The sequence below is a fragment of the Corvus hawaiiensis genome, chromosome 18, assembly GCF_020740725.1.
Source record: "Corvus hawaiiensis isolate bCorHaw1 chromosome 18, bCorHaw1.pri.cur, whole genome shotgun sequence".
In the NCBI taxonomy this organism is placed as follows: Eukaryota; Metazoa; Chordata; class Aves; order Passeriformes; family Corvidae; genus Corvus; species Corvus hawaiiensis.
In genome coordinates, this window is record NC_063230.1 from 9,356,783 (window position 1) to 9,378,990 (window position 22,208).

Below are 22,208 nucleotides of genomic sequence, written 5' to 3' on the forward strand. Positions count from 1 at the left end.
GCAGCTCAGAAGTGCCCCAAGGCAATAAATCATCTTTGCTGCGTTTGGGGAGATGCCTGTGGCAGGTGGATATTTCAGAGTGCTGACTGGCTTTCCAGAGCCCTTACCTCTGGCTGTTTGACATCCCCTTCATCTGCAGCCAGCTGTCCTTTGTCCAGGTGTTCCCTTTGGCTGAGCACAGTGGGAGCACAGCAATGTAGAGTGTGGTCACCTGTGGGCTGACATTTGAATGCGAGAGAGAGAGAGAGAGAAACTGGATTTGTGGTTTGGAATGGGATCCCAGCATTGCCTCTGGCTTGTTCCATTGATTGGGAACATGCTAGCAATGCCTTCCCATGATCTCCATTTGTAGGATGGGAAGAAAAATTGGAGCTTGACCCTTTTGGGCAGGAAACAGTGGCTTCAGCTCAGTGCTGCTTGTATGAAAATATTTCAGTGCCTTTTTTGTTTGGTTCCAAGGAAAAAATAAAATATCATGAAATTTGATCATGAAATTTTTCCAGAAACACTTCTGCTGTCCTTCAGTCAGCTCTAGTATGTCTTTTGCAACTTGCTTTGAGATGTCTGAAGGAAAAGTGAGCTATACAAACTAGCTACTGTTTGAGTGATACTGGGTGAGGTTTCAGCCATGTGAACATAGTCTGTGGTGTGCACAGAAGAATATGAGAATATTTTAAGCTGACCATTTAAGAACATTTACTTAGGTCAAAAAGTGGTTTCCTTTAGCTAAGCCAGTCATGGGTGAAATCATGTCTGTGAAAGCCAGTTTAAAACTGCAGTGGTGCAAAAAATCCTCATCAAAACTTGGGAAGTTCTCTGAGAAATTTGAAGGTGTTTTACAAGCCTTGGGACAAACTATAAACTCGTGTCAGAATCCAAACTGAATTCTTGTGGCCAGCTTGTGAACTTGGGGTTGATAATGGAAATACGGATGTAACAGATTCTTAACCATATCAAGACCAGCAGGTGTTGCTATAATATATTAAATGCTGTGGAGCCATCAAATAAGCTGCACTGGAGCATTAGTTGAATATTTTCTTAAACCAAATGGTTATTTGCTAGGAAAATGTAATGCTGTGAGAGATTTACAATAAAAATACTACTGAAATAATCAAAGCACTGGAAAATTTCCAATTCTGAGCTGCTTCTGCTCAGGGACTAAGAGAGTTTTGCTATACCTTGAGTGGAAGATCTGATCCTGCACCTAAGGCATTATTTGTGTTTAAGAATCCAGTAATGTAGGAAATAACTAAATCCTGGACATATTTCCATAGAGACACACCTGTTTGGAAGAGATGACACTGCAGAAACTTGTGGCATCTGCTTCCAGGGATAAGATTAGATGGGTGAAACTCCAGTCTAGGTTTTTTCTGCTTTGCTGATCTCCTCAATGCAGGTCTAACTGGTGATCCTGAAACGACAAGGGAAGAATTCCTCTAGGACAGAAACACATCTTCTCAAAGAAACTGTACCCTCAGGGGCCTTGCAGAAGGTGAGCAGCAGGAGTGCCAGAAGTAGGACCAGCCGTGGAGAATTTATATCTCAGGAAAACCTGAGCAGGACTTACTAAGTTTCAATGAATTCAGGGAGGTTGTAACTTTTGCTGGACTTTGAGTTGGCAGCTCCTGAAACCAAGAAGGAAGGATGAAAGGAAAAAAAAAACCCCAGAACCAGGATATATCCTATGGTATGTGACCCTGTAAGTGAGATGGGTATATCTTTTTGTATAAAAGAAGGATCACTGTGAACATGAATGGAGAAGGTGTTGAAAGGGCATATTTAATGCCTGTAGGTGTTGAGATTAAAGAGTTAATGGTTTTGACCCGAGAGATTATCAGTTTAGACTAGATATAAAGAATAAATGTTTTATGATAAGGGTGGTAAAATGCTGGCATAAGTTGCCCAGAGGGCTGGTGGATGCCCCATCCCCGGACACATTTGAGGTCAGCTCAGACAGAGCTCTGAGCAACCTGATCTAGTTGAAGATGTCCCTGCTCACTGCAGAGGGCTTGGAGCAGATGGGCTTTTAAACGTTTCTGCCAACCTAAACTATTCTGTGTGTCTGTATTTCTATGGATGCTCGGCAAGAACTTCTCTTGCCTGTGCATGTGGTCCCAACCATGTCATTTCCATGTAGGATCCCAAGCCAGTGTTGTACTCGGGCTGCTGGGAAACCCACGGAGCTGAGTGCGTTACCAGCTCTCCCTCTTGCTGGGAGCGTCTGAACTTGTTTCAGCTCTTTTCCACCGGTGAGACGGGTGGGGCATCACCTCCCCTCCAGGGCTGCACCACAGCCAAGGACACCTTCGTCCTGCCGCCCTCAGGAGCTGCCCGTAGCGATGCTCGGGCAGGACAAGTGCTCTCCAGGTGGGCAGCGGCGACAAAATGGCCCCTGGCGCGTTCCGCGGGCGAGCAGCGCGCAGCTCCCGCGGCGCTGAGCCCGCGGCGGTGGCGGGGCCGCTCCGCAGGGCGCGGACGCGGGGCGGGCGAGGCGGGGCGGGCGGCGCGGCTCCGCCGTGTGCATGTAGATGAGATCCCCCGGAGCACGTCACTCCGCACCGGCGCTCTGCGTTTGGGGCGGCGGACAGCGAGCGAGGGCGGGCGAGCGGGAGCCGCCGGAGGAGCAGGAGGAGGAGGAGGAGGAGGAGGAGGCTCGGCGGAGGCTCGGCGGAGCAGCAGCGCTCGGCCCCGCTCCATGCCGCCCTGCCCGCCACGGCGCGGGCCCCGCGGGGCGACGGCGGGCGCGGGGCGGGGAGCGGCGCGGCGGTGCTGAAGGACAGCTCCGCTCCCCTGGGCTCCGCTCCCCTGGGCTCCGCTCCCCTGGGCTCCGCTCCCCTGGGCTCCTCTCCCGTCAGCTCTGCTCCCCCTGGCTCCGCTGCCTTTGGCTCCGCTGCCCCGGCTCCGCTGCCCCGGCCCCGCTCCGCGCTCCGGGCGCGCCCCTCGCCGGGTGGCCGCGGGGCCGCCGCTCGCCGCGCCTGGATGCGCCCCCCGCCACCGCGCCCGCGGCTCCCATGGCGGTGGCACGGAAAATCAAAACTTTGTTGACGGTGAACATCTTGGTCTTCGTGGGCATCATCCTCTTCTCCGTCTACTGCAGGATCCAGGACCGCTCCCAGGAGCTGGTGCAGATCGTCCGGAGCGCGGACCGCCGGGCCAGGAGCCGCGGCGCCAAGGTGGGCAGCCTGGCCGACAGGGAGTCCATCCTGCAGCGCCTGGACCACCTGGAGGAAGTGGTCTACAACCAGCTCAATGGTACGAGGGGCGGGGAGGGGACGTCCTGTGCCCCCGGCAGGGTGCTGCAGGGTGGACAAGAGCCCCCAAAGTGTTCCTCCGCTGGGGAGGGGAGCCCGGGCACCGCTCTCACTGACCCCAGCGCTGAAGTGCTGAAAACCCAGGGGAAGAGAGGGTGCAGGGTTTTGCTGGAGGGGTTCGTTGAACCTCCCATCACCAGCACCCTGCCTCTCTGCCAACTCTTGGTCCGAAGTCAGGACTTCCTCAATAGATACAAAGTTAAGGAGGCTGACGTTTAGGGGTTTCAGGATCAGAGGAAGTCCCTACGAGCTGTTACTAGGTTTTACAGTTTGCCTGGATATATTAACTCTGCATAGGAAGTTGTTTGTATAGCAAATACACTGTTAGGTTATAGCTGGAAGTCATATACTTGGTTTCAGAACTCCTTTAAAAACATTCTGCTGAGTTCTTACATTGTGCACTATTAATGGTCTGTTTAAACAGAGCACCCATATGCTTCCTTAATGATTTTGCCACTTAAATTTGTTATTGTCATTGATGAGGAGGGAAAGCATCCACTAATTCGTTTTATGACTTACCATTCTCATTCACCAGCCTTGAAAAATATTGCTAGGTAAGCAAAGAACCTCTCCATGGTAGTTAAAACAGGCTAAGCCATCAAAGTTGTTATAGGACAGATAACATTTCATATAGAAACTAATTCTTCAAAACAAGTGCATTTGTATTTGCATAGATTTTTAAAGTTCTAAGTGTGAGACATCAAAGAAATAAGTATGTGGTTAAATACAGCAGTGTTTTGGACAAGAAGAGGCTGAAGGAGTGAACTTCTGCATGAAATTAGAATATAAATGTAACATTTAGTGTTTCTCACCAAATAAAATTTCCAGTGTAAATATGTTTAAGTAGAGCAAATGTGCTTCTGGGCTGCTTGTGGAAATCCTAACTCATAACATTGATTTAAGAAAGGCTACTGTAGTCTCAAAATGCAGACGAATAGGAGGGTTAGCATAAAGTATGTTTCCTATTACTACTTTGTGAATGAATGTATAAATCTAAGTAAGTTGGGCTGTTATGGTAATACACAGCTTGTGCCAGCAAGTGTTAGAGAACAGGCATCCCCTTACGTTCTCCTCTGGATAAACAGGACAGACAGAGGGGGAACGTGGAGTGTGGAGTGTGTCCCAAAGCCACACATTCAGGAATGAGAGAGAAAGTGTCAACAGCTGTGCTTTCTAACCATATTTTGGAACAGTTTTGAAGAATGTAGGATTTAAGAGGAAAAACTTTCTCGTGAATTACACAAAGCCACAAAGTTCCCAAACTAAATCAGATTGCTCCGCAAGATACATCCATTGCAGCTCAGTGAATGGGGGGGGGGTTTGGCCCAAAATGGATTTGTTCTTGATGTTGTTCATAGGGGGGACTTTGGGTAGGATTTTCCTGTGCTGTGTTCATCTCAGCATAGCACCCCCTGGAGAATCAGCAGGAGTCCTTAACGTGCTAGGAAGGCACCATTGCACGCAATGACTGGAAGTTCTCTGTAAAGTATGCCTCTACTTTGGGAACTATTTTCTTCATCTTCTTTAATTTCATTTATTGGATATGGAACTTCATAGTGAAATTACTTGAAATTAGTGCTATGTTGTTTCTTCAGGTCCTATCAAACACTGCAGGCAGTTTTCTTTTCCTGAAAGTTCTTGCACAGGAAAATACAGAAAGTTTTTCAAGCAGACCTGTTCAAATTTCCTATTTATTTCCCTTTAATTTCTCTCTGATGTGTTTGGTGGGGGTTTTTTCATTACACAGTGGTACATTATCACAGATTAATTAATTATTTCATCATCATTCTGAAAAAAACCTTTTTTTTCCTCCCACCCTGTTTCAACAAAAGCAAAAAGTCCTAAGAAATCAGGAGGTGCTCCACTGAAATGATCAGAGTTGCATTGCTGTAAGTAAATCAGTATCAAGCATCTCTGTTTGGGTTTAGCTCCCTGGTATTCTGTTTTTAATACCATGACTCATTATTTATGCCATTAATGAGCATAATGCTGCTCTGGCAGCGCTGGGATTTGGGGGAGCCTGTCTGACAGGGCTGTGCTGTGTCACACAGCAAGGCTGGTGTTACACAAACACTCCATGTGCTCTGGAGCTCTGCGGCGTCACCTGAATGTTGAGTAAGGTTCTCAGACCCTGTCCTGTAGATGCTGCCTGATCACAAGGTTAGAGAGCCGACTGAGGCTGTCTTGGATGTTACTTTCTCATAAGGTGGGTCAAAGTCACTTCTATATGGAGAGACAGACACAGGTAGGCAGATTTTATTCAGGAGGAATACGAGTTCCTTGCATACCCAGAACCCCTCAAAGCACCAGGAGGCTGAGTCCAGCTCAATGTTATCATTGCAGCAGGTCAGCCCAGCCCAGTATTTCAGTTTTCTGCTCTTGGTTGTTTCTCTTTGAGATTAGCAAATTTAGAGCTACTTATTAAGTATATTTCTGGTAATAACATCTCAGTGTTCTTTTATTTCATTTTTCTCTTCTGTTCAGATGAGACCTGAACTCCTAAGACTTACTTGGATGTTCTAGGGACTCTGTTGATGATCCAGTGCAATAAAAAGTTACTCTGTGAGAGACCAGCCCTGCAGCTGCACAGAATTTTGTTTCTGTCACACATATTTGTTTACATACAATCAAGGAAATGTTATTGAGAAGTATGTACCTTCTGCAAGGAAAATAAACACAGGCAGTAACATTACAAATGTATAAAGAGGCAATCCAAAACTGATCACTTGAGAACTCGTTAACTTTTCAGTCTGAATAAAATCTGTGTGTGCAGTGCCTGTGGAGGTGAGTGCAGGACACAGAGGACCATGCATGAAAGTCAGGAGAAAGCTGCTCCTTGTGATTATCTTTGGCAGATCAAGAGTTTTTAGAATGGGATGAATGAGAATTGCCATGATTCCCTGCAGAGTCGTGCAGACATACACCCAAACAATAGTTTTCATTTGGCTCGTGCTCTGGTTTTTTATCAACTTGGGAGAAATAGTGTTTCTGAAAGCTTTCTTTTCACTCAGCTGCTGCTGGGTTTGGTGGAAGCAAATGTGCGGAGCATGTAAAGGGAAAGGAAAGCAATGAAACGTGTCTGTGGAATTTTCTTGGTCAGACTTTGTATTACCTCCTGATGCTTGACCTTGGGTACAACGTTTCTTTTGAAAAATTGAGTTATTATGGATGTAGTTGAGCAATCTATATATCTTCTTTTTTTTTTTTTTTTTTTTGCTGTGGTATTGCTATTGATGGGTATATTTTATTGTCATTCAACACAGAACTAATGCCAGCTAGACTTGGTAGCAATTCATTAAATGGCATAATGATAACACCTCGGCATTTTTTTTCCTTTGCCTTTACTTTTTTTGTAAAGGGGAAAAATTAAAAAAAGGATTTAATTGACTGAGTTTTTCCCCCTAATCAGTTTTGCATCTAAGTCTGTTGCTAATGATTTGCCATAGAGGATAAAGAATTTTTGATGCCCCAAGTAGAGCATAACCTTTCATGCCAAAAGCAGTTGAAGGTCAGACTACAATTTCAGTCTAATTGCCTTTTTCCCTTTTCACTGTCTCTTTCCAGTAATACACAACAATCAGTACAGCATGTAATTAGATTTCATTCAATCTGCAAAGATTAAGAGAGCTTTCATCTTCTCATTATGTATTCTCACATCATGTCTTCCTACCCATGTCTTCTACACTAGACTCCTTTGACCTGATCTGTTTTAGATGTGGAGGGATAAGTTGGGAGTATTCCCTTGAATTTGACAGGTTATCATTCGTTACACATCATAATTTGATTTTGCTCTCTTTGGGAAGATTAAATGCAATAGTAATTTCCAGTGTGATAAATGGGGTTTACATTACATATGCATTTCATGGAGAAGGCTGGGGGAAAAAGTGGACAATTCACATAATTGCAGCACAGAGGCTTAAAAGGATGGAAATAGCTGGTCCTGGATGCAGAGTACTGATTCCTGCTGACTGGGACTCCTGATTTTAGAGTGCATTGGAAGCCAAGTGATTGCATTTAGAATTCTTCCTGGCAATCTGCGTAGGTAAAAGTTACAGTAGTATTTTTTAAAGGACAGTTTATTCTTCGTAAGCTTGGGACTGGTCGAAAATGGGTCCACATTTCCATATTTGAAAGTAAGGGTTGGGAACAGGCTGCAAGTGAGTCATGTGAATGTCCACATCAGCTTTGACAAAAAGAACCTTTTACAGCTGGCAGCTCTCAGCTGAAGAGCAGTTCCTTGGCAGAGGAGAGAGGTAAAGCCACACATGCATGGGTCACATTTAGTGTGACAGCAGTTTTGTACCAATGAAACTGCACCTTCTCATACCCACACATTTTCTAACTATTTCTATTTTTGGTGGTTATGGTCTGCTGCTAACATAAATAACTCCAGAAGTATCTGCTCACTTGTGGGCTCTGCTCTTAGCCCTGTGCTTTCCTTATCTCAGTGAGGGTCTTATCTTCACGTGGTCTCATTATCAGGATATTTTTAAAGAAATACAAGGTTGAGCCTCATGAAGGCAGGAGTGAAAAAAATACTAACTTCTCCTTTTTTTTTTTTTTCTTTTTTTAAGTTAGGCTGCCATTTCTTGGTTTACCACACAGTATTTTCTCTTGTGTTGGGTCACTTTCTCAACTTTGGGTAAGTCACCATTGCTACAGGCCTGACCTTCTGTAGTGCAAAGTGATGGTCAAGTCCAAAAGACTGATTTCCCCATCACACCTGCTTTAGTTGTGTTAGTCTTGATTTATGTAGCTGAGGGGATTCACAGTCAGTGCTTTCAGGAAGGTGAAGATTTCGTTCCCTAAAACAACAGAAGGAAAATGTAATGAGCCAATATTTAGATAGTGTCTATATAAATATAAGGTAATATTCAAAATAATATTACTCTATTTAGGCACTTTAGGAAGAAAAGTTCTAGAAGTTTAGTTTAAAAAGAGGGCAGCTCCCTTTTGTAAAACAGGCAAAATTGCACTCAGCTCTGAAAAATATTGACAAATACAAAAAAAAAGGTCTCAATTCTAGCAGGACATCAGTGATTTTAATGCCTTTCCCTGTAGTCTGTGTTTCATATAGTGGTAACTATTTTTTATGTAATGTTTCTGCTTTTTGCCTTTGTAGCTGGGAAGAAAGCTTATTTTGACAGGAAAAAAAAAAATCATGTGGTAATTTTATCATTGACTCATTTGTGTGGAACTTGAATCATTTGTACCATATGAGATTAAAAGCAAAGTTTACAGAGGCAGAAAGGAAACCTTTGACTGATGTTGTTTTTGTTGCCTTTTCAGCTGTATTCCAGTTCAGTATCTTTCCATTTCTTTGTACATGTAGCTGGAATTGGAAAAGCAAATACGGGTCTCTCATCTTCCCAGAGAAGAGCTGCAGTGTGGTGGTTGCACACCTACAGCCACTGCACAGGTTTAGAGGATTAGAAAACCTGGCTTTAACTTAATACCCTTGATAGAGAGAGGTGGAGTTGGTTTTTTGAGTTTAGGGGGTTTTATTGTTTGTTTGTTTGTTTGATGTTTTAGTAAATAAAGGCAGGTAGCAGTTAAACCAAGAGCACCGTTTAAGAATGAGGTTCCAGACACTGAATGTGTGGCACTTCTCCAAGGAAATACTAAGATTTATGAAAGGAAGGAAAATAAATGAGTCATGTTTAATAAATTGGCTTTTTTTTAATGCCCTTCTCTAACTTTACTAACGGGCACTCAGTTTCTCTCGGTATACTTGGCATACTTTTTTATTATGGTTGTTGTTGTTTGTGGGGTTTCTCTTGGTAGTCATTACCATCATTTAGTTTAAACCAACACACTGAAGGAGAGGAAAAAAAGAAAAAAGAAGAAAATAAAAAGAGCCTGTGATGTTCTGGATAACAGGAAGGAAGAGAGCCAGTAACAGCAGAGCAGCTTCCAACCTTGTTGTAGTCCTATTGATCAAAACTGTCCTCTGAAATAAGACACCTCCAGTTCCTGAGAGTGAAAGCCAGAGAGATCCTGCAAGTGACCCAAAGTCATCTTCTTCTGAGAGCACAAAGCTAAAGCAGCCAAGTACTAATTGGATGTGTCTGCTTTTCCTAAAACTCATAGCTGTGGTGCCATGGAAGTGGCTGTGAATATCTGAAAGCCTCATACGTGGAGGCAAAACCCGTTTCTAGGACAGTAGGGCAGATGCAAACAGATTAAAAACTGTCTGTCTGCCCTAGAGTTTTATCCTTTCAGGTGTTCTGGAATATCTAGGTTCCCCAGACAGTTATGAAGTCAAGATGCACCACAACTGGCACTTGCTGGTTACTCAGAAAGTCCTGTAGGAGATAAAAAGAGTGTAAGGCCATCTCCTGAGCCAAGATTTCTTGACTTACGCAACAGATGGCAGCAATCAGGAAGCAGCAAGATGCAGCTTGGTCTAGGGCCCTCTGTTTAGCTGGGGTTACTCTGAGTTTAAACACACGTGGTGCTGCTGGGGATGAAGGTGACAACCCTGGTTCCATCAGTTATTTCTCAGTTGGATCTGTTGGGCTTTCAAATTCTTGTTTCTTGAAGTGATGTCACACCCGTGATCTGGTGTAGGTCCAAGTGAAGTAAGCTCTGTGTGTATGTGCACATCTGCAGATGTCCAAGGAAGGGACAAGGAAGGAGCTGAGTTCTGCTGTCTTATCCCTGTGATTTGATGCTCTCCTCCCACAGTGAGGGAAGGGGGCTTGTGCTTCTGCAGTTCTTTGCACTAAGTTTTTATTTCACCTGGTTTAACTAAGTTGGACTCGTTGCTGTGCATGGAAAGACAATACAGCAGCACCCTTGGTGGGAAACCCAGCAGAACGGATGCTCCAGAGGAGCTCTCACACCAGTTTCCTACCCCTCTTACTGCACTTGTCAGGTCATTTCATTTCTGAACAATTCTGTGTTTGTGTTTCATTTACTTGGATGACTTGTTCTGAGGCATCTTCTCCCAAACCAAGGATGAGCCTGGAGCCATGAATTGGTTTGTATCCTTGTTGAGGCAGTCCTTAGTGAAACAGTGCAGTAGAAAAGGGCTGGTTTTGAGAATCTCAGATAAATGGCAAAAGGCCTAATTTTTTTGGTTGGTTTTTTTTTTTTTTCCCTTCAAGTTATGTCCTTGATTACTGGCTTTGAAGGAGAGTCCAAGGGCAGCAGCAGGGTAGAGAGCTGAGGAGACAATAGAGTGATTCTGCTTTGTCATCATGCGCAGTGTGGACGCAGAGTTCTCTTGGGGGCTGAAGAGTTGTTGAAGTAAATGAGCAAAACGTTTTTAGAGAAGGTGAGAATATAGATTTCTGAATATCTTAAGCCTTGCACCACCTCCTATGGAGCCATTCTCTAGAAGCACTTTCACATGCCACCAGTCTGATTTATCCTTTTAATACATGAGCTGTAATTTGCATGTCATCCTGGGAGAATGGGCAGTGCTGAAGAAAACTAAACCAAGGAAAAGGTTTTTAGAAGACCTTCTCTTTAAGTAGCTTTCTGCTACTTTAAAGCAGTTCTGTCAGGCAGAGATATTTGATGCCAAAATACTACAGGAGAGCATTATCTGTTTCACAGCATAATGCTTGGAATTCCAGTGTTGGGAATCACATTTAAATAACCAGGATTTGGTGGATGAGGATACAAAGGAACATGCTTGGCCTCTGGGATTCTTTAGTGTGCATTTGCTTCAGCCCCAACCTCCTGGGCTGCGTGTTAGAGCAGCAAGCCCAAGAGGCTGCTGCAACACCAGGATCTCCCTCGGGCTGAACAGCCCCTGTAAAATGGCACAGCACTGGCACAAGCCTTGCTCTCCCCCCACAGATTCCTGACACTCCTTCCCTGTGCAAAGCCAAGACAGGTGTGTGGAAAGAAGCTGCTGGTGTAAAGGCCTGTGTTACCTGTGTGCCGCTGGGCTCTGCTGCCATAGGATTCATAGCACAGAGCTGGTCTCTCTGGGATTCCCAGTGTGTTACTGGGTTTTGTTGCTGAGGAGCTGTTGAAATTCATGTCCGTGATTGAGTCAGCAGTTGTGTTGAGTTGGGAATGCAAGCCAGGTACAAAAGTGACACTGCTTTCTAAGCAAAGTGCAGGTGCTGCCAGCCCTGCTGTGCTGGAGCAGTGTGTGGGGTGACAGACTCTGCTGGCTGCACGGGATGACTGCCTCAAGTAGGTTTTTATGACTGCAGCAATGATTCAAATTCTCCTCAGCTCACCCGTGCACTTAGTCCTGCTGAAACCAGTTGTCTAAATTAATCTTTGCTATTGATCCAGAGGCATCAGCACAGTCAGTAGTTATCAGTACAGTAACTCCAGTAGTAAATTTGGCCAGCTGAAGGCATTTTTGCCACAGGATGAGCAGGAGATTTGGTAGTCATGATGATGTATATGTCGTACAAAGGATGAAGTCTTGCTGTGTCCCTGTACTACTTCAGCATGGTTGAGAACAGGGTCCTTCCTCCTTGAAGGTTTTGGACAGATTCCCCTTTCTAGTAGAGCTTTGGTGAACTTTGTGTTCCTGCCTCTGACTCCTAATCCTGGGGGCTCCAGTTTTTTCTGTGTTTGTGCTGTTTGGCTCCAGTTGGCATTTTGCAGAAAGGAGTTCTCAGACCAGGTCAGATTAGCACTTCATCGTGGCTCCCTTGCCAGAGGCACTACAGGACCATTTGCAAAGAAAAAGGGGTTTTGTTGCATAGGAGCTCATTTTTCTTGGAAGATATCCATGAAGACAGCTGGAAAGCCCTTTCCTGCAATACTGGGAAAGTTTGCTGCTTCATTTTTTTTTTCCTCTAGCATTTTTGGTAGGGTGGTGGGGTTAATTGGTTGTTTTTCATTTGGATTTTTTATGCTGGTTTTGTATTTTATTTGGCAATGGGGCCTTACTGCCCTTTTAGAAATTGAGTTTATTTTTTCTACAGCTCTCACATGCCTCTAGGATGAGCAGCTTTTGTAAATAAAAATGTATTTTTTGTTATATTAACTCATTTTCAAGCAAGCCTTGTGTTGTAGAAAAGATTGGTGGTATTCTTTCCTGTGCATGCTGAACTGAAGGCAGTGATAAGACTAAAAATATCCCCAATTGAAATAGCATTGTATAACCCATAGGTTAGTTTTCCTCAGGATGAAAATTTGCAGTTTCTCTATAGATTCCTTGTAAGACAGATTTCTGGTCATGCAGCCATGTGTAAAATGAGGCTACTGATAGCTGCAAAGTTCTGTATCTGCAGAACTCAGCCCCACTGGTGTCTGCCACGAGCAGAATTCAGCTGGTGGCCAATGCTGACACCCACTGCTCTGGTCTGAGCTGAGGGTGAGTGCTGGGTGTGTTACCAGCACTGCACTGCAGGTGCAGAGCAGGGACCAGGCACTGTTCTCACCTCTAATAGGAAAAACAGGCTCTCCAGCACAGAGCTGTTAATCCTAAAACCTGCTGATGGATTGCAGGTGGCTCTATGTACCAGATGGGAGTGGAGTGTGAGGGGAGAGCATGTTGGAGTTATTTAACAGCCTAATGCCCAGCTGCTGAAAGAGTTGATGCTTTCAACTTCCACAAGCAATCAGTGGGTTTGGCTTGGAAAAATGGGTGGTTGAGTGGCTTAGGTGTGAGCCTGTGCTGGCCTTGGGTTTGGAAACCACTTTGTTTTTGGTAGTTCTGTTACATAATTTCTGTGTCACATGGAGAATCCCCAGGACCCAGGTCTGTGGATTTAGGCTGCTGACTCAAAAACCATCGCAGGGATGTGGGCAGCCAAATTCTCCACTGGAGCCTGCTTTATGTATTTCTTCCAGGTGACCAGTTGTTTCTACCACTCTTTAATGAACTTTTGCATCTGCCAGAAGTTGCAACTTTCTCAGCAGTTGAAAAATGTCTTTTGCTTATTCACTGCTAGTATTGTAAGGAGCAGTGAAAATGTTTGCAGGTATTAATTATAAATGTCACATATTTCTTCAATTTAATATTTGGCAAACTCACTCAACACATCCTTCGTGGGGTGCTCCTTTAGGCACGGACATGGCCATGTCAGCACCTGCACTGAACACTTCACCCTCAGCCATTCCAGCTCTGAACACACAAACTCAATAATCTTTCATTTTAGACCTGTGCCAGCCTGAGCTTCCTCCTGAAATAGATCCATCTGGCTCAATGTGTTTCCATTCAAAAGAAAATTAATGCTGGAAAGGAAGTGGCTTTTATAATGCTTGTATCCAGTGGGGTTATATGTAAAACCTTCTGCTTCCTGAAAGAGTCAGCTTGGTATGGGTCCCATATTCTCAGCTATGTTCCCATTCCAGGCCCACATCACTCAAAGCCAGGCTGCAGAGAGCCCTCTCAGATGAGGTCATGGAAGGAAGAATTTCTTCTGTGATTCATTCTGAACCTGATCTGCCTAATAACTGGATTCTTTGTCTCCCTCTTTCTGTCACACATTAAAAAGTTCACAGAGTGAGAATATTCAGTCTTCTTTACACAATGGGAAGAGCGAACAAAAGATGTGCGCAAATGGAGGAGAAATATTTATGAGGGAACAAAGACATGGCCTCAACTTTGAAGCCAGGATGGAGCAGCCCAGCACGCCAAGGGACACGGGCTAAGCGATGCAGCCCTCGCAGAAGGAGCTGATCACTGCAGAAGGATTTTTGCATATGTTACAGGACTACTTGTTTAGGCATCTCTCAGCCTTTAATCATGCTGACAAGAAGCTGGAGCACAAACAGAGTCTTGGAGACACAGTGGAGCCTGTGGAAGAATGAGGCCAGGGTGAAATTTTTCTTACTGCAGTTGCTTATAGTTGATGGAAGTGCTCATGGGATGAGCGAACTGAGGTCAGGGTCTGTGCCCAACTCATGGCAGAACTGCTCTAGCCTTAATAAGGAGAGGTGGAGCTCCCCTTGGCAGCACCATGCAGGACAGGTCACTTTGGGAAAGCCCATAGCACAGTTTGACAATGCATCTTAACATGGAGTGTTGATACCTCTTGTGGACCAGTTTCGAGGGAGAGAAGCTCTTGCATGGCTTCCTGATGGCACTGAGCAGCAAAGTCAGAACCAGGCCCAAAGGACAGGACAGCTCATGCAGGATCAGCACCAATTAGACATGACTAGGCAGTGCTCTGTGTGAGGGCAGGCTGACACATTGTACTGTCATAAAGCAAAATGATATTTTTGGATGGAAATTCATTGTAGAAACAGAAATCAGCCTATAGGCTTCTGGATTTGTCCCTGAGCTGGAAGAAGATGCCTCTAATCTGTTTGATGGGTGATATTGCATGCCTGTGGGCTCTCAGCGCCTCAGCATATGGTTGTGAAACTAGAGGTTGATTATTTTCAGAAGTATTTAAACAGATATTGAACTGAAAAATTTCCTGTTAAAAAGAGAAAGAGAGGTTCTGTTTGCTCCTCTGCTCATGAGGCTTTGTGGGTTTGGGATCATATCTTACTTTATATTCCTTTCAAAGGTAGGGAGGGAAAAGCACTCCTACTATAAGCAATCAGAAGGATTAATTTCTTAATAAATTCCAGGGGAAACAGGCAGAGCTGCATGGAGTTGGGTGCCCTGCTGTCATGGTGCCTCACCTCTGTGTTCTCCCTTTCCAAGGGTAGAAGTGCTAATCTAGCAAGTCAGGCCTTTCCATGTAAATTTTCTTTAACATGAGAAAGTAGTTTTAAATGGGATCCCACACATACCTCATTATTTCAGTAGGAATCCCCTAATCTGTGGCCAAAAAACACACTCTTTTATCACTTACCCTGGTTCTCATCATTGCCACTAACACCTGACTAGAAGCAGAGTGTGTGAGCTCACAGAAACTGGAACTGGGGGCAGAAGGAGCAGCTCCAGTGCTGGGGTCAAGAAAATATTTTGAGCTGCTGAATTTCCAGGGGGGCCATCCTGTGCTCTTCACCCTTGGTGACAGCCTATCTCTCCTCCCCTGCTCCCCTCCCCTTATCTGTGTCCTCAGGTTAACTTTGTGATCTTGTTAATCAATGGTCTGTATGACTGCCAGACTGCCAACAGACCTAGACACTTAGTAATTAACACATTGAATCCTAAAAATATGTGTTTAGCTCCTTGAGCAGCTAAACCAAGAAAACTGACTTTCTTGTGGCTTGGCATCCCACAAGTGAATTCTTGGGTGGTCTCTAACAGCTCCAAGAGGTCTCTTGTGTTTGATCTTTCACCAAACCTCTTCTCCCAGGAGGAGCATTTTAATGGCACTTTCTTCCCAGGTGTTGGCTTCTGTGACACTCAAGGAAATGTAATTTTTGGAGACCTCTGACTGTCTGCCAAGCTTTGGCTGAAGTTAGAAGCAGTCCTCGAAATCTAACGATCAGAGTGAGGGGAGAGTATAGAGAGGGAAGCAGACTGATAGACAAATGGAGACAGCATGATCCCACAAAATGTTTTTTCTTAGCAAACCAGGCTAAAAATCATATTGGTAACAAATGGGGTTTTTACTTATTTAAACACAATCAGGAAAACTAAATTTTGAGCTTTTAAAGGAACCAGACTCAGATATCCACCTTGAACTCCTTTGCTTGCTCTGTTAATTTGCAATATGTTAGCACAAGCATTTTTTTCTCTACTTTCCTGCTTATTTCAGTTAATAACTACAGCAGCATGACATTTCCCTGACACTACACCAGTACTGCAGGAGAGCCTGCTTTATTTTCAGCCTGCTGAAATGGCAGACTCGGGTCCCACTAACCTGTCTCAGTGCCTTTCAGCAGGGAGTGAATAATTGAATTAGGAGCCGAGCAGTGATGCCGCGCGCTCTGTGCTCGGCAGCGTGACGCATGTCCTGCTGCTCATCTCATCACATCTCCCTCATGGCCCAGGGGGCTCAGCCCTGCCTTTCTCTGGCACCACTTGATGCTGGGGAGCTCTTTCTGCTAAGGAGAAATGTGGGTGTGACCTGAAGTTTAAGCGTGACCAGCGAGTGCGTCTGCTTTGTGTCCTTGAGGAGGGATGAGCCCAAGCTGTAAACTCAGAACTCGGGTTTCTGAAATTCAAATTTTGATTCATTCCAGTCTCTCCACTGAAGGATGATCTTCTCCTGTATAAAGGCACCTTCTATCACTGTCCTCGTTTCTCTCTTTACTGTGTAATTGAACACCTCATAATGTAGTCGTAAGTACAAGCTGGAGACACATCAGGGGACAGGGACATTCATTCTTTCATGGAATTTTGGCATAAGGGAAAGGAAAGCTCAAAGTAAAATTGAGTCTCTGAAAACTTGAGTTTCTCTTTACATTGCCTTGGTGGAAACCAGGTAAGCACTATTGCAGTCAGTGGCATTAGGAAGGTAAATTGAAGAAGGTAGATCCACAACTTCAAAAACGTGGCCATTGTCTTTACGTATGATCTGAATTCTATGTATGTGTGGTAATTTAAACATGCTCTGTAGGTGGATCAAAGCAGCACATTGTTACCAAATGCATCCTTTTCCAAGACAAGCCCAGTGGTCCTGCTGTGGGTTTGTCAGGGCCCAAACCAGCCCTAGGTCACAGTCCATTCGTACAAATACCCACACGCAATGAAGCCAATCTTGTTAATAATGAATCAGTTATTATAGCAGGGCTGGTTTTTAAAGTGCCTGTAGTACTGGATTGTAGCTTTCCTGCTCCTGGGAAGTCTGAGTCAATTTATCTTTATATCAACAATAAACCAGAAAGGGCAGAAATCAAAGTAAGCAATGTTTTTATTACCACTTTTAAATAAAACATTGTGCCAATATTTTTTCCCTAACATTACATCTTTATTTTCTCAAATTTATCGGCAATTGCTATTTATCTTCACTTCTCCTTTCTTTTGCAAAGCTATCTCATCCTTTGATTTGCTTCCCCCAGAGAATGCAGTACCTAATTCTTGTTATTTGTCCTTGATAAATCCCTGATTAATTGTATGTTATAAGCTATCCATGCAACATCATGTCTTTCATTTCTAAATAGGCTTTCTTTTATGAATATCAAGAACTAAAGCTTTCCTTTCTACAGCCAAAACCAAATCCAGACTCAACATTTCCTTGAACAATAGCAAGGCACTTCAAAACCAAGTAAGATTCTCAGCACTGTAGACTCCTTCTATTCCTCCTCTGTGAGCAGGAGAGACTCAGACCTTTATTTGGACACATCCTCTGGTAGATAGATCTGCTATAAATGTGGCTGTCACTTCATATCAATCAGGAGGACTCTGCATAATAACTTTCTTCATGCATTTTAGCTTCAAACTTGCCATAATTTGTTAATTTCTAAGCATTTTGGTTTAGATGCTGGATTCAGGACTGTATTTTTGCCATTTAAAATGTGTCCTTTGTTTGGTTTTGAGCTGACTTGTCCTGCTGGCAGAAAATTAAATCATACACACATTAAGAGGTTGATGGAAGGAGGCACTGCAGCCTGGCACTGACAAGCAAGACACAGCTGTGGTGTATGTTGACATGAGATATGAAGATAAAGTGAAGGGAGGAAAGAAGAGGAAAAGCAGAGGTGAGAGTTCTGTCCCAACCAAATTCCCAAGCTAAGCTCCCTGAGAGGTGTCAAAGATGCGCCTGAAAAGGAAGAATGCAAAGACAGGTCAAGAAAAATACACATATCTACAGATCTAAAATAGACAGTCTGTCAGGAAAGTAAGTGTGTTTTGAAATTGATGTGCAACGATGCAAAAAAGAAAATGTATGTCACCTTTACAGAGTTTTTAAGGCAATGCCACACTGAAAGGAAAAGGGAGGACTCGGGGCTCTCTCTGGCACTTGTGAAAACCAATGTCCAAATTAACTGTTTTTCAAGAGATTGGGTGGAAATATTTGAAATCTCACATCCTCAATAGCAGCTGATCTCTTCTCCCATCTATTCCCAAGGAGAAATGTCCGATGATAAGGTGGAGAGGCAGCAGAGAGAGAACCAGCCCTGCTCTGACAAAGTCGGGGATTTTCTCAGATAATTTCACTTTCTCATGGCCAGTAGGGGAGCAGGCAGTGACTCTTGGAGCACGGAAGGGAGAACAGTGGATGTAGCCAGCAAGTCTGTAGTGGTTAACACTGGCTCTTTATTGTGGTTGCATTGCCAGGGGTGAACTCAGTGACTAATTTCACAACAGTGGAAAATCGAGATCTGCTTTCAAGCACGATGTGACTCTGAGCTCCAGCAGCTCCCACGTCTGGGTTTAATGCTGCCATCCTCTGCTGTGCAAAATGAGCTGAACAACCGGAAGCTTTTCAGCTGTACGAATGGCAAAGTGTTCTATATGACTTTGTTGTTGGGAAAGCTTTCTGTGTGATTATGTTAGTTTAATTTAATAGCAGGCTGTTTAGGTAAATGAGCAGGGAGGCATATGAGTGTCTGCTAATAATGTGGAGCGTGACTGCAAAATGATGCTGCAGGAGATGGGCTTGTCTGGCCCTTGTCGGGGCTCTCCAAACACCTTTGAGCAGGAGAGGAGTCTTCCTTAACCTTGGACAAAACCCTTCTGAGACAGAGACCCAAGGGTGAATCCTGGGCTGAAAGGCAGTAATTTGGCAGGTTGGGCAATGTCAGATGTGGTAGAGCCTTTGATGAGTTTGGACTTTAACATCAGCACAATGAAGTATGGAATAGTACAAACCTGCATAGGACCTGAAATTAGATAGATTTTTTTTATTATTATTCCTTGTGTTTAAAGATATTTTTTTTTCCCTTTTGGAACCTGGGCCTGTGGGATTGACTGTTGGAGTGGAGCCGGTCTGAGAATAGAGCAGTCAGGGACTTCTCATCCTGAATTGCATCAGAAGTCAAAGGGGTATTTTTAATGGTTAGAGGTGTGCAGTCAGCTCTGTAGGGTCAAGGAAATGCCATTGCATCGAACAGCAGCTTTCCAGCTGTGGGATCCATCCTGCCAGACCTTGGGTCACAACTCCCTTCCTGCAGTGCTCCACTGCTTTCCTTCCCTGCCTTTGATTAATACAAGCAAACTCCTTGCTTTTCAAAAGATACAAAAGATAGTTTCCTCATTTATGAAACAAAAGCCCTTTAACTTGGCTGGACCAGCTTGTTCCTGAATCTAATTAAACAGCTGCAAAGTTTTATCTCTTGCACTGTGGAGCTTTTCAAGGAGAAGTCCCTTTCTCTTCCTCTAGAATGGCTCTGTTATTGTTTTAATGATCACTTTCCCAAGAGTTTTCACCTCTGTTTCCCTGGAAAAACTAAAGAAAATCTAATATATTGATGCAGATGATCCATTTCATGTGAGTTGGTGACGCTCTGGCCGTAACAGTACCAGAGAATTCATTGCTGCAGGAGCCCATTGAATCTAATGTTAGTGGCCGGGCTTTTAAAGGACACTGCGTAGTTTTATGCCCTGTTTCTACCTGTCTGAGTTAAGATAATGAGGGTAATCTAATATTATGCTTCAGGGCTTTAGTTACCTGCCCATGGGGTTCAGAAAGGAACTCTGCTTCCAGGGACTGTGCAGAGTTTAATTGGCCAAGTGCTTTATCATCTGTGTTTCATTTCCTCTGAAGCCTCAGGTACTGGCCACTGCCAGAGGACAGGTGCCAAACTGATGACACTCAGATTTTGTCTCCTTTTAATATCAGTGGGCTGCCAGGCAGATACACCAACATTTCAGCTCCTCCCCCTCAACTCCAGATTATGCCATCACCAGAGGAGTTTTCTGGCTTTCCTCCAAAGCCCTAAAGAGAAAAATCCATTTTATGTTTCACCAGCACAAACCACGAGTCATCTGAGATTTTAAAACTTCCAGAAGAATCGTGGCATCTGTTATTTATTTAAAGATAACAAAGTGATCTTTCTCTGTGAGTGATCTTTTTGATCACTGAAATGAAATTTTTTTTTTAAATCTGAGTTACACATATAATTTAAAATTATCCACATGGGATAGGGGCTTTTTATTTTGTCTCTCTAAATATATCACATAGCTCTTCCTTGCTTGAGGAGGAAATCGATTTTTGTTTATATCAAACTTCTGGCAAAACTCTGGCACCTCTCTGTAAATTTGGGGTCAGTGTCCTACCTCACAAATGATGAGCTTTTATCTTCATCTCCAATGGACTGTACAGCTGCTATTTCTTGGTCCTTCCGATTGTCAATCTGTTTATCTCCTCCTGAATTATCTGTTGTAATTAGAATACATTTTCTCATCTCAAGGGGAAACCAGCTCCAAATGAGTGTTCTATAAAAGCAATTACTTTTGATATTAGATATCTGTACATAAAAACACAGTATTTCTTCCAATTAAAAAGCACTAATGAATTTTGTGTCTAGAGAGGCAGTAGCCTACGCAATGCTGCAGTTTCTGTGAAGCCAAGGAACAAAAGATTAGGCCTGTAAGAGGGCAGTGGTGTGTGTGCTGCACCACTGAACAGCAGATCCAGAGAGAACGTGGCTCTGCAAGGACATTGTGTTCCTTTCTGTCCCCAGCAGGCCTTTTGTCAACACTGCTGAACTAGATCCCTCTCCACATTGTGCCAAGATGACTAACACAGTTTGTCCTACTATGCCTGTCTCCTACACCTGGCCCTCAGTCTTTTTATTTCCTCAGCTATTCCTCTCCTCTTCTTCAAAGTGTGAAGTCATGTGGTAGGACTCTTCCATTTGGCATGGGGCAGCTTTACCAGAGGTCTCCATGGACTCCTTCCCTCTACAGACACAGAACTGCCACCTTTCGTCATCTCAAAATAACCTGATTGAGTAGGGAGCTTTTATCACAAGCTTTTCTACAAAAAGGATAATTTCAGAAACACCTTGACCACGTTATATTGTCTTCATGTCTTCTTTCTTCATTATCTTTCTTGCATCTGGTTCTTGTCTCCATTGATAGCGAGTTCTTTGGGGTGGGAACTGTCTTTTTGGGCTCATGTAGCATCTGCTGCAGTGGCATCCTGATTCTGGACTACATGCTAGGGAAACACTAAGGGAAAAATCTGTTCTGGCCAAATCCTGTCCTGGTAGGACTTACCATGTAGGATTTAAAGATTAAAGCATCAATATGGTGGGAGCAGAGTGTGTAGGATGGAATAAGGGTCAGCTTCCAGCCCAGATGCTGAGAACAGCCCTGGGCATCTTTATGGAATTTTCCATATAATGTATTTTGAGCACCTGACAGATGTTGTGTCTCAGAGTGCTCTCTGCAACCTGGAAAAGTCCCTGTTTTGAAGAAGAAACATATGGCAAAGCACACGAGGGGTTGGATATTGGTCCTCTTTCCAGGTAATTTGTCCTAATCTATGTAATTTCCAAGGCACCTGGTTCTGCACTCTCTGCTGAGTGGCTTCTGTGGGTGGGAAAGGAGCAGCCCCCTTACAGGCAGAGCTGCCAAATCCCTTCATCCCCTCACCACCATTCAGCAGTCTTCTCACAGATGGATGTCTTATAGGATTCCCTCTCATCTGGGCATCAGGACTGAGAAATATGGTCTCAGGCTTTCCATTGGGGTCTTGAGATGAGGTTAAGCTACAAAACCACTGCACCTCCTGTTTTCAGAGCCAAAAAGTTGTATATTAACTGCTTCAAGTTGCTGTACTGTTTTCCTTTTCAAGCCATCAGCTGCAGGATGCTGTTTGTCTTCTCCCTGATACATCTGCAGAGATACTTGGGGCTGATACCAGGCAGCAGGGGACATAAACTTTTCAAGCAAGGATGCAGCAAACTTGACTACAACTATAAAAAAATAAGACTGTGTTTTGGGTTTCAGATAAATGGAAATGCTGGAATTACTTAAATTAGATGGGGTTTTGTTTGTTTCTCTCCAGTTTCCAGAAGTTGGAGCTTGTATGCCTGTGGGATGTGATTTGCTGAATGTTTCTGTATGTAAAATAAATCTCCTCCACATTCAGCATTCCTTCTAGTTTAGAAGGTGAGCACCTTTAGATATGGGCAAAATTCAGGTCAGTTCTCTGGGCAGCAAATCTTACATAT

The 22,208-nt window shown here is 44.0% G+C and overlaps 1 protein-coding gene across 1 annotated transcript in view; it reads left to right on the forward strand.

The window, feature by feature from the left end:
* The first annotated feature begins 2,614 nt into the window (after positions 1-2,614).
* The window catches only part of GALNT9 (polypeptide N-acetylgalactosaminyltransferase 9), a 133,839-nt gene continuing 114,245 nt past the window's right edge, over positions 2,615-22,208 (forward strand). Inside the window, exon 1 of the mRNA XM_048322841.1 lies at positions 2,615-3,252. Coding sequence (XP_048178798.1) covers positions 3,012-3,252 — 241 coding nt within the window. The 5' untranslated portion in view covers positions 2,615-3,011. The remainder of the gene's footprint in view (positions 3,253-22,208) is intronic.